An 11,439-nucleotide genomic window follows, 5' to 3' on the forward strand; every position below is an offset into this window, starting at 1 on the left:
TATGGACAAGATAATATGTTGCTAAGATTGTGAGATTATAATAATTTTAATGTATTTATTAATTAAATCATGGTTAGATTTACTTTGGGAAACTAAATCTTAACCATTTATTTTAACATATGCCATGTGTCACTAATCCAAATAGGAACTTGGAGAAAATGGAGAGAAAATAAATGGAGATGAGCTGGATCCTATAAAATCCAGCTATTCAGATATTTTTTACACGAAAAAGGCCTAAAATACCCTCGAAGTATAGGAAATGGTACAAAACTACCCTCCATCCACCTATTGGCTCCAAAATAACCTTGTCATCCACCTTTGGGTTCAAAATTGACCACTTATTTAACGTTTTAAATTTAAACTATTTAAATAGTTTTTAAAATACATGGCGCTCAACTATTGGTTATAATTTAATTTATTGATATAATTTATAAACCCATCCATTTACACCCATTAATAATTAAACCCGACCCAATTAATAAACCCGCCCCAAATCCACCTATTAAACTAAACATGAACCCTTCCTTTCTAATGTTGTCTTCCTCTCAGTCAATTTCTCCTATGTTTAACAAAACCCTCCATTGATTTCCAAGTTTCAGATGCAAAATTGCCTAGTTAATTTTCTATTTTATGGTTGGATTTTAATGGAATTGAAAATCCCAAGAACCAATCTTGAATTTTTGAAAAATTGATTCATGATGAAAGACTGATAGAAAAATTTCTCCTAGAATTATAAGATTAGTGTTTTGCTTCTTTCTCAATTAACTAGTCTATATTACTATCTCTAGCTCTTGTTTGGTTATAATAGTTGAGCGCCATGTATTTAATTTTTTTTAAAAATAGTTTAAATTTAAAATCGTTAAATAAGTGGTCAATTTTGGACCCAAAGGTGGATGACAAGGATATTTTGGAGCCAATAGGTGGATGGAGATAGTTTTGTACCATTTTTAATATTTCAAGGGTATTTTAGGCCTTTTTTGTTTTTTATATACACTTTCTATTCATTATGAATGGATATCTGATTGTAAGTACCATCGAAATTAAATTTAAAGCCATTCATCATGGGAGAGAACCATTTAGTGTTGATATCAATCTTTCTTATACTATTTTTGGTGAAGCCGATAGAATATTTAAATTCAAGGGGAGTATTATTGTACATTTTCCATATTCAAACCTACGGTAGATAATTTTCAAATATTTTTCCAATTTACTTTGCATACTGGTCCAAAAAGTAGCCAAGACGCCGATTACTTTGAAAAAAATGGCACGATGTGATATGTTACAAATCAAATTGATAGAAAATAATGGTTTTTAACTATTTGGCAAATAATGGATTTTTCATACTTAATAGTGTCAGTCAAACTAGTATTTGATGAACGAATAAGTTTAGTAAAAATATGAATTTTTTAAGCTATTGTTTTCAATTTATTCCTTTTTTTTGGGCACATCTTTGTCATTTTTCTCTCTTTTAGAATTTTATTCACTCTTTATTTTATTTTTTTTACCTAAACTCTGTACTTTAGAAATTAATTACTAATTACAACCATGAATCTTCCTTTTTAAATAACTTGGAAACTTATATATATATATATCAAATAAACGACAGTAAATATGATAATTTTCAAGAAAATTATACTTATTTTACCATCATTAGTAATATAGTATTAAATCAATTCTTTTATGTGCTGAAAATATAAATATTAAAAACAGATCAACTGAGCAAAATCAAATAAAGAAGATTCATCATTGTATGCATAATGCATAATTTACTTTTATTGTATAAAGAATTTATTATAGTACTATTATATATTGCTATAAATATCTATATTACTTTTAATGTATAAATTTTTTTTATAGTGCTATTATATATTGCTATAAATATCTATATTACTTTTAATGTATGGAGAATTTATTATAGTACTATTATATAATGCTATAAATATCTATATTACTTTTAATATATAAACAATTTATTATAATACTATCTATAGTAATAAATAAAAAAAGTCACTAAAATCAATAATTATTTATTAAAAGATATTCTACCAAATAATTTTTCCTTTCTTCACATGCTTTCCTTTTTATCATTGGACAAAACAATTTCCACATGTATGCTTTTTTTACTCTTTATCAACCGACATAATTGAACTTTCTTATATATGTGGGCCATCTTCTTTTCCCATTTCGGACTTTTTGGTTCACTTTGTATTTGTTTGAGTTTTCTTGTGGAAAAGATTTGAGAGAGTTGTTGATACAAATGATTCATATAAATCTTTTATTTTATTAAATTAACAAATTAAAAGAAATTTATTACTATCTTTAATATTAAATAGTTATATAAAATTATATTTTTAATGAAAGTGTCTGTTCAAAATGGGCCAAATAGTAGGAAAAATGGTATAAAATAACAAACTATTAATTCAAAATAAATGTTATAACAGTTTCATTTAATTTTAATTCATAACAAACACTTTGTCATTCGCCTCTCTCACTTTATACAAACACAAATGTATAAATTGTGTTTGCATAAAGCGAGAGAGAACTCTATATACAAATACAAATATATATCTCTTCGTCTTATACACTTATAATTATACAAATACAAATTTTCGCTTGCCCAGTTCTCTTTTGACTCTCGCTTTATACAAACATAAATTATACAAAATACAATGTATAATTTGTGTTTGTATAAAGCGAGAGAGATATTTGATATACAAATACAACTGTTTTTAACTCAATTCAATTGTATACGAATTCAAATTTTATGTAGATACACAAACACAAATAGCATATACAAACACATTTTTATGTAGATACACAAACACAAATAGCATATAAAAACACATTTTTCAGACACATACACTTGATTTATACAAATCACTGCGATTTATATAAATTTGATGCTTAAAATTATAACTATAGAGCGCTAATATGATTTTTATGTTTGCTAAACCTAAAATTTACTCACTAGTGAGACCAAACGAAGACAATGATATTCTTAAAAAAATAAAACAAAGATATTTTTTTTAAAAAAAATAAAAGAAAGAAAAAGGAGTGAAGCATGTGGGAGAGCATATAACACGAGAGATTCTCAAGTGCAAGGGAGAGAAATAGGAAGAAAAATTTAGTAAGACACAAAGGCTTCCTTCTCTACACTCAAATCTTCTGTTCAAGGTTTAAATTCAACATTTTCTACTACTTTTGTTGTTGTAATTTTGAGTAAAAATTGCCTCACTCTTTTCTACTTCAACACTATGTTTGTGTTAACTTACGAGTAGTATCGTAATGTGTTAAACATAAGTTAAAATTTGGTACCGAAACTTAGATGTATTGTACACATGATTGTTCCAGTGCCTTTGCAAATGTGGTGGGCACACCAGATCTGTATACTCTCTTTCTTTAACTGATTGAGAGAATTCAGTTGCTGCAGCAGAGTTCAGTTCAACAAATTTTATGTTTCCTAAATTATTTTGCAGAGCTAGAAGAATTGAAGGTTGAAAAACATGGCGACTGTAATTGGAGCTCATAACTTTGCTGCTTTGAAGACCGTTTATGAAAGACCATCGTTGCGGTGGATTCTGCAACCCAGAATGCAGCTGACATTTTCAGGCCGGAGGATGAATCTGCAATCTAAGAGTTCTGATGAGGTCTACTTCTTCACTTTTTGCTTAAATCTGAATCTGTCATTGCACATGCCCAATTTTATTACTATAATTATAATCTTCGTAAGCCTTGACGGACAAAGTTACCGACCATTTTGAGTGAAAATCTCACCTAATCCGTTTGACTGAATTTCTGCAACGTTTACCTAGTAATAGAATTATCATTTAAAGGCAATCAACTCGTGGTTTTGTATCACTTTGTAGTCTTCAATTATTCTTTTTTTATTTTCTAATTAAAGAAATTGGTCTATCGAAAATAGTCTTTCTACATTCACAAATCACAAAGTACGGATAAGGTTACATATGCTCTACCCTCTCCAGATCCACTTGTGGATTTCATTGGGTATGTTGTTGTTTGTTCTTTTCCTTGATTTTTCGTTGTTTGATTATGTTTACAGGTTGAAGGTTCACCATTTGACCATAAAGGGTTATTACAGAGTCCAGAATTATATCAGGTCCTCTATTTTTTCGTCTTTCAAATTCTTCTTCCCAATTTTTTGTTCAATTTACTAATCATCCATTCTTCTGAAACATCACCAGTACATTTTGGAGACTAGTGTTTATCCACGAGAACCCGCGCCTCTTAAAGAGATCAGGGCTATAACAGAAAATCATCCTTATTTTTTCATGGGTGCATCACCTGATTCAGGTCAATTGATAGCCATGCTGTTGGATATGTTAAATGCCAAAAACACAATTGAACTCGGAGTCTTCACCGGTTATTCTCTGCTTCTCACTGCTCTTACAATTCCTGATGATGGCAAGATCCTAGCAATTGACCCGAATTTCGAGTCTTATGAAATGGGCCTGCCAATCATTCAAAAAGCCGGTGTTGAGCATAAGATCGATTTCAAACACTCTCCGGCTTTACCTGTTCTTGACAAACTCCTGGAAGATGATAATAACAAAAGTAGCTTTGATTTTGCATTTGTGGATGCGGATAAAACTAATTACGGAAACTATCACGAGAGACTAATGCAGCTGGTGAAAGTTGGAGGTTTGATTGTGTATGATAACACACTCTGGTATGGATCAGTTGGTATGCCAGAGGAAAGTGTTGACAAGTTGATGAGACCAGAAAGAAGTTACTTAGTTGAGTTAAACAAATCCCTTGCTGCAGATACCCGAATTCAGATTTCTCAAGTTCCATTAGGTGATGGAATGACCATCTGCAGGAGACTTTTTTGACGTAGGTACAAGTCTTAGTTGAAGTTTCACCTGCAGATGACCATCGCTTCAATACCATATTAGTATTGATTTTGTCTTAAGAAGTCATGTCGCTTGTCAATACTTTCATCAAATAAGGTTTGATTAATCATCAAATAAATGAAATTTTCTTGGAGGGTTATATGCTTATATATATAAAGGAACCATAGTAACTTTTTTTACTCGTGATTAGCTTGATGATGTTATAAATAATATGTCAACCTTCGTGTAGTGTCACTATTTTGTTTATGATTATGTGGTACATATGGAAAGAACGTAATGTAAATTAGATGGAATAAAAATGTTCATCTATTGATGTTATGTGAGCGTATTACTAATTACGTATATGCTAGGGAAATTGTTGAACTAATTCATGTGTTCTTCAAATTTAATCGTATCGATTTAAAGAAAACCAACTTCTTTACTTGACAAATGGACATATTTCGGTCCCCCTTTCAAAGACTTTACTTTCTCTCTTGACAAACTCCCCCTTTATCTTCTTGTTCTCATTTCTCTTCTACAAAACAAATTGTAGTTCATGTTTACTAATTAAAAAAAATAATCCTCCATCAGTATCCTAATACACTAGGGGAAAAAAGCGAATAATTTTCACAAATAACCACCCAAAAATAACTTAATTATGTTCCATAACTATAATTTGCTAATTACGATTCATAGCTACATGTTATAGGGAGGGGAGTGGCGAGCGAGATTGAGGGAGGGAGGAGAGGCGAGCGAGACAGGGCAGAGAGTAGAGAGAGACAAATTTTATATGTATATCTGTCAAAATAATTGTATATATGTTACTGGTATACATATGTATTTGTATATCTAGCGAGCGAGATTGACAGATGGAGGAGAGAGGCGAGCAAGATTGGGAGAGGGAGGAGAGAGGCGAGTGAGAGAGGACAGAGAGTGGAGAGAGGCGAACTGTATATGTATATCGGTTAGATAATTTTATATATGTAACTACAATGTATATGTATCAATTATTGGATTTGTATACCTGTATACAATTTAAATTCATATACAATTGAATCGAGTTAAAACATTAGTATTTCTATATCCAATCTCTTTCCCGTTTTATACAAACACAAATTATACATTGTATTTGTATAATTTGTGTTTGTATAAAGTGAGAGAGAAATTGGCAGAAGAGAAGCGAGTGAGAGATTGGGCAGGGAGAGGAGAGAGGCGAGGGAGAGATGACTGAAAAAGAGGAGAGTGACGAGCGAGATTCCAGAGATGAGAGAGGTGAGAGAGAGATAGAATGTAATTATAACTAGAAGTAAGTTCCAAATTGTAATTAATGCAAACTATAACTATGTTAGCTAATTAGTTAGTATATATTTGCCTAACCGCGTGATTTTCTAAAAATAATAATAAAAAATTAGTAAATTTGGTAGAAATTGGCCGGTAACATTAATTAAGAAGATAAATGAGGAAATTCATAGTCATTATCATTTTCAATTTCAACTCCCATAACTAAAAAGTTCTCAGAAAGTATGAAACATAAAATCCAATCGACCCCAAATTGAAATTATTTTGTCCATAAGAAATGAAGGTAATATAGGTAGGAGTTTGGAGGAAGTCTTAAAATATGGTACCCAAATTTGTCCATTTGTAAAGTAAAGAAATCTCTCACGCAAGTATGAGTTGGCATGCGAGACACCTAGCTTTTTTTCGGTGGAAGAACCGATAAAACAAGAGATTCTCAAGTGCAATGAGAGAATTTATATTCCGCATTGAAAGTACTTGACTCTGAATCTACATCCATCCCAAAAAGCAACTAGCATTTTCAGGTCGGAGGATGAATCTTCATTCTAATGCTTCTGATCAGGTCTATTTCTTCATCCTCTACATTGACGGACAAAGTTACCTGATAAATGTAATAAGTTTATTAATATTTAATTTTTTGTTATTTGATTATGTTTACAGGTTGAAGGTTCACCATGGGACAACAAAGGCTTATTGCAGAGTCAAGAATTATATCGATATGTTTTGGAGACTAGTGTTTACCCTCGAGAACCAGAGCCTCTCAAAGAAATCAGGCCTATAACTGCAAATCTCCCTGATTTTTACATGGGAACAACACCTGATTCAGGTCAATTGATAGCGATGTTGTTGAATCTATTAAACGCCAAAAACACAATTGAACTCGGAGTGTTCACAGGATATTCTCTGCTTCTCACTGCTCTTACAATTCCTGATGATGGCAAGATTCTAGCAATTGACTCGAATCTCGAGTCTTATGAACTAGGCCTGCCAGTCATTCGAAAAGCTGGTGTTGAGCATAAGATCAATTTCAAACACTCTCCAGCTTTACCTGTTCTTGACAAACTCCTGGAAGACGATAAAAACAGAGGTAGTTTTGATTTTGCATTTGTGGACGCGGATAAAACTAATTACGGAAACTATCACGAGAGACTAATGAAGATGATGAAAATTGGGGGTTTGATAGTGTATGATAATACACTATGGTATGGAACACTTGCGATGCCAGAGGAAAGCGTTCACAAGTTGATGAGATCAGAAAGAAGTTACTTACTTGAGTTCAACAAATTCCTTGCTGCAGATACCCGAATTCAAATTTCTCAAGTTTCGTTAGGTGATGGAATGACCATCTGCAGGAGACTCTTTTGACTGACGAAAAAATAGGTACAGGTCTTAGTTGAAGGTGTTTGAAATGAAAATATTCGAGCAACTTTAAGTGTCTAGCAATAAATTTGCCTTATCCTAAAGCAAATAATCCTAATAAAGTCGTGGTATGTTTGTCTACGAAGCAATTAGGCGAGACATGTTAGGAACTAGTTTTGCTAGAAATATTCGTGTAAATAAAATAAGACCCATTTATCTTGTAATGACGTTGTTTAGCTAATACTATAAGAGGTCGTTTGGTAGAGTTTCCCATTTATCTTGTAATGACTATGTTTAGCTAATACTATAAGAGGTCGTTTGGTAGAGTTTCCATTTATCTTGTAATGACTATGTTTATATAATACTACAAGCCTCACTATAAAATTGTGGAGCATAAAACAAGGGCTAAACTTGAACTAAATTGATGGGTTACGAATCTATTACTGCAACCTTTCTAGGGCATTTCGCTGTTAGAGCAATGAGAGGTGGAGTCTACTTGTCGTCAAACTTGTTCAGACGACAAGTAGAGCTATTAATGAAGATGGTAGATATTTGTTGAATGTCAACAAGATTTTTCTTAAACACATCTAGAGAAAAACAAAGGAATGTGCCAATTTGATGGTAAATAAAGGGCACTAGTATGATGAAACTTTGATAATTTCGAGAAATGCGGATATGAAAGTTTCTTCTCTTGACAGATTTAAGCAATATTGCTTTATAAAAATTGTAAATCTTTAAAGTCTTTTCCATTGTAAAAAAGTGAGTTAATACTAGATACTAATTGGACATTAAATCAACTCTTGTTCATTTTAAAATTTTGTTTATAATTTCCAAAAATGTATGGTGTAAACCTAAACATTAAAAACATGTCAATTGAGCAAAGCTGAAGAAGACAAAATTATGTATCCACTTGCTTCATTTTTCATGTTCAAATTTAATAGTAGTACAATTGAGCGTGCTTTCTATTGGGACCAGTCTGTCTGTAACTTCCTTCAAAACCATGTGCTTGACTAATAATCATTTCTTGCCAACTCTATGCAGTCTTACAAGCCCTATTAAATGTAGATAATGTACTACTCATCTCATTGAAATCCGACTAAATCTGATATTCAATATTTATAGAAAGTTTGACTAAATCCAAATTTGTGTCAGGAAGCCCTATATTAGGAGTATAGCGCTTCCTAACCACAAAAACTAAAGGAATACCATATAAAAGAGGATGTATACAAGTAGTTATGAACTAAAATATATAAAAGTTGAGAATGAGTGAAGCAAGTGGAAGACAGCAATAGAAGAAGGACAACATTCAACTCTTCATCTTCTTCTGTTCAAGGTTTAATTCAACATCATTATAACTTTTCCATTTTTCTCTAGATCTCTCTGCTTGTTTTAATTAATCTTCTACTCACAAGAGCAAAATTTCACCAACGCTTGGAAATTTTAAAGTGCAAAGTTGAATTGTTATTTTATTCCTATACTGAATCAAAATATTATAACACATGTAATTAATTGAATATTAAATAGTGAATCTCTAGAAATAAATTGTTCCTTTGATATTAACCACAAATAAAAAATACAAAAATATTTCATATTAAATTGAGTCTCTTCCCCTACTCGAATTTATTAATACATCACATACAATGCATTATAATTTTGCATCTCATATATATATATATATATATATATTTATTTTTTAAATTATTATTTTATGTCTTTTTGTGTTCTTAACTGAATTTTTCCAACAGTCAATTGAATGTTGCATTAATTGTGAAACTTTTGTCAATAAACAATTTGCACTGTAGATTTATTTGTTTTGTTCTTTGACCTTCCTCATATAGCAATTATGTATACTTCTTTCAAATTTTTACTGCACTATGTAGATTGAAGCTACAAGATGAAAATAATAGTCTTATTTTCTCATTTTACACTCAACAAAATCAGCAAGGAAATATGATGGCTTATTGAGGTAACAACTTATTTATTGTTCCTTCTATAGTTATTTTTACTTTTTTTTTTCAATAATTTTGCTCTTCCCCAATGTTTTTATACCAAATTCAAAAGTCTTTTCTTTCAAATAAATAAGCAATTCTATTACTTCCAGAACTTAAATAGTTCAATAGATGAGGAGTCGGACAGGGATGACAATAGGGCTGTTTGGGGCGGAGCGGGATGGGTTGAGCTTAACCCGTAAAAAATTTAATTCGCCCCGCTCCCGATAACAATTTTTTTCATTTTCAACCCACCCCACTCCGCCCACATAGACCTACACCTGCATGAACCCGTCCCACATAATTTTTTAATATTTTCTTTTTTCTAGTTAAGTTTGATATTAAAAATAATATTCATAAAAATACATTTATTTTTCATTAAGTTATACTCCCTCCTCCGTCCACTTTTATTTGTCATGATTTCCCTTTTTTAGAGTCAAACAATAAGATTTTTTACTAACATTTTAGGACGTATTTTTTCATCATATTGATATGCAAAAAATTGTAATTTATAAGTAGTACTTTTCGTATAGTTTTTAAATATATAAATTTTTTGTTTAAAATATCAAATTAATGTACTCTAACATAAATTTGAAAATTGGTCAAATCGACTTTCGGAAAACACAACATAACAATTATAAGTGGACAGAGGGAGTATTAATTTAATAGGATAGTGACTTAATTTTTTTATAGGTCAATTGGGAAACATGTAAGAAATTATATTATTTTTTATTGAACCATTTTCGTTTACTATCTTGAATATTTTAGTAGCTTTAAAAAAAATATCTTAATAAATAATGCTCTATCACTCTTATAACATGTATAAAGTTAAAACTAAGTTTGAACCCACATGAAATCACATATACCCGCAATCCGCCTCGTCCCGCCCCACATTAGTTTTTAAAAAAACTCACTTTAACCCGCCCTGTAGTCACCCGTTCTGTATAACCTTAAACCCGCTCCGCTCCGCATAGTCTTAAACCCACCCCACCCCACTCCATTGCCATCCCTAGAGTCGGATAACATTTGTAGTCAATATCAAATGCATAAATAAGTTAGGAGCGAAGAGCATTAGGAAATGAATGGGCATTCTCTCCATAATTGGTTCTTATATATTCTTTTTAAACATGAAGGTAATAATCGTTGCCCCTTACACTAGGAAAATAAATAGTGTTTATATTGCGTTGGTTGTTGATTTAATTGTTACTAATGTTGTTTTGATTTTGCTGTATATTTTTAGTTGTTTTCTTATATATATAATCCTGAAAGCAGATTTAACTTTGATTGGGCAAAATTAATAGTTACACCTAAACAAGCAAGGTACCTAAAACTATAACATAATACGATTTCTAACTTTATTCATAAGAGGTATTAAGGATATGTAATTATGCTTATATATATATATATATATATATATATATATATATATATAGAGTCCGACTAATCCGAATTCATTGTGTAAGACCCATTTGAGAAAAACTCTCCCTATCAAGATTTCGTTTATACCTAGGACTCGAATAGATCCTAATTTATAAGAAAGGAGAAGCCTCATACAACAAAAACCACATGCTTTCAGTACTACTAGAAAAATGTGAATTACATCGAAATTTTCTTGGAGATTATACATGAAAATCCACACGTAATTTAGTTTCCTACGAATTTCCTTACAAAAGAAATCTAATAAAAAAACCTTTAAGGTTAATTATGAGGGAAAATTGTGCATTATAGCAAACTATTAATACAAAATAAATGTTATAGCTACAGTTTCATTTAATTCTAATTTGTAGCAAACACTTTGCCTCGCCTGAATCTCACCTCCCTTGCTAGAATCTCTCTCGACACTCTCAATTCTCTCTCTCGCCTCTCTCACTTTTATTCAAACACAAATGTATAAATTGTGTTTGTATAAAGCGAGAGTGACTGTATATACAAATACAAATACATAT

General features: G+C 31.1%; 2 protein-coding genes across 2 annotated transcripts; both read left to right on the plus strand.

Annotated features, from left to right (window-relative positions):
• The first annotated feature begins 3,091 nt into the window (after positions 1 to 3,091).
• On the plus strand, positions 3,092 to 5,004 carry LOC125834134 (probable caffeoyl-CoA O-methyltransferase At4g26220). The gene is made up of 4 exons (XM_049513322.1): positions 3,092 to 3,174; positions 3,477 to 3,647; positions 4,061 to 4,117; positions 4,203 to 5,004. Exons 2-4 carry the CDS (start codon positions 3,504 to 3,506, stop codon positions 4,848 to 4,850), a joined length of 849 nt encoding a protein of 282 aa, XP_049369279.1. The 5' UTR covers positions 3,092 to 3,174; positions 3,477 to 3,503; the 3' UTR covers positions 4,851 to 5,004.
• A 1,644-nt stretch (positions 5,005 to 6,648) lies between these two features.
• LOC125833892 (probable caffeoyl-CoA O-methyltransferase At4g26220) lies at positions 6,649 to 7,514 on the plus strand (the record flags this gene model as incomplete). Its single annotated transcript, XM_049513039.1, has 2 exons — positions 6,649 to 6,756; positions 6,807 to 7,514. Coding segments are annotated over 2 exons (813 nt in total), but the record flags the coding sequence as incomplete, so codon positions are not given.
• Between the last annotated feature and the right edge of the window lie 3,925 nt (positions 7,515 to 11,439).

This window comes from Solanum verrucosum, unplaced genomic scaffold, assembly GCF_900185275.1.
Source record: "Solanum verrucosum unplaced genomic scaffold, falcon-dt-bn FXZP01000108.1, whole genome shotgun sequence".
In the NCBI taxonomy this organism is placed as follows: Eukaryota; Viridiplantae; Streptophyta; class Magnoliopsida; order Solanales; family Solanaceae; genus Solanum; species Solanum verrucosum.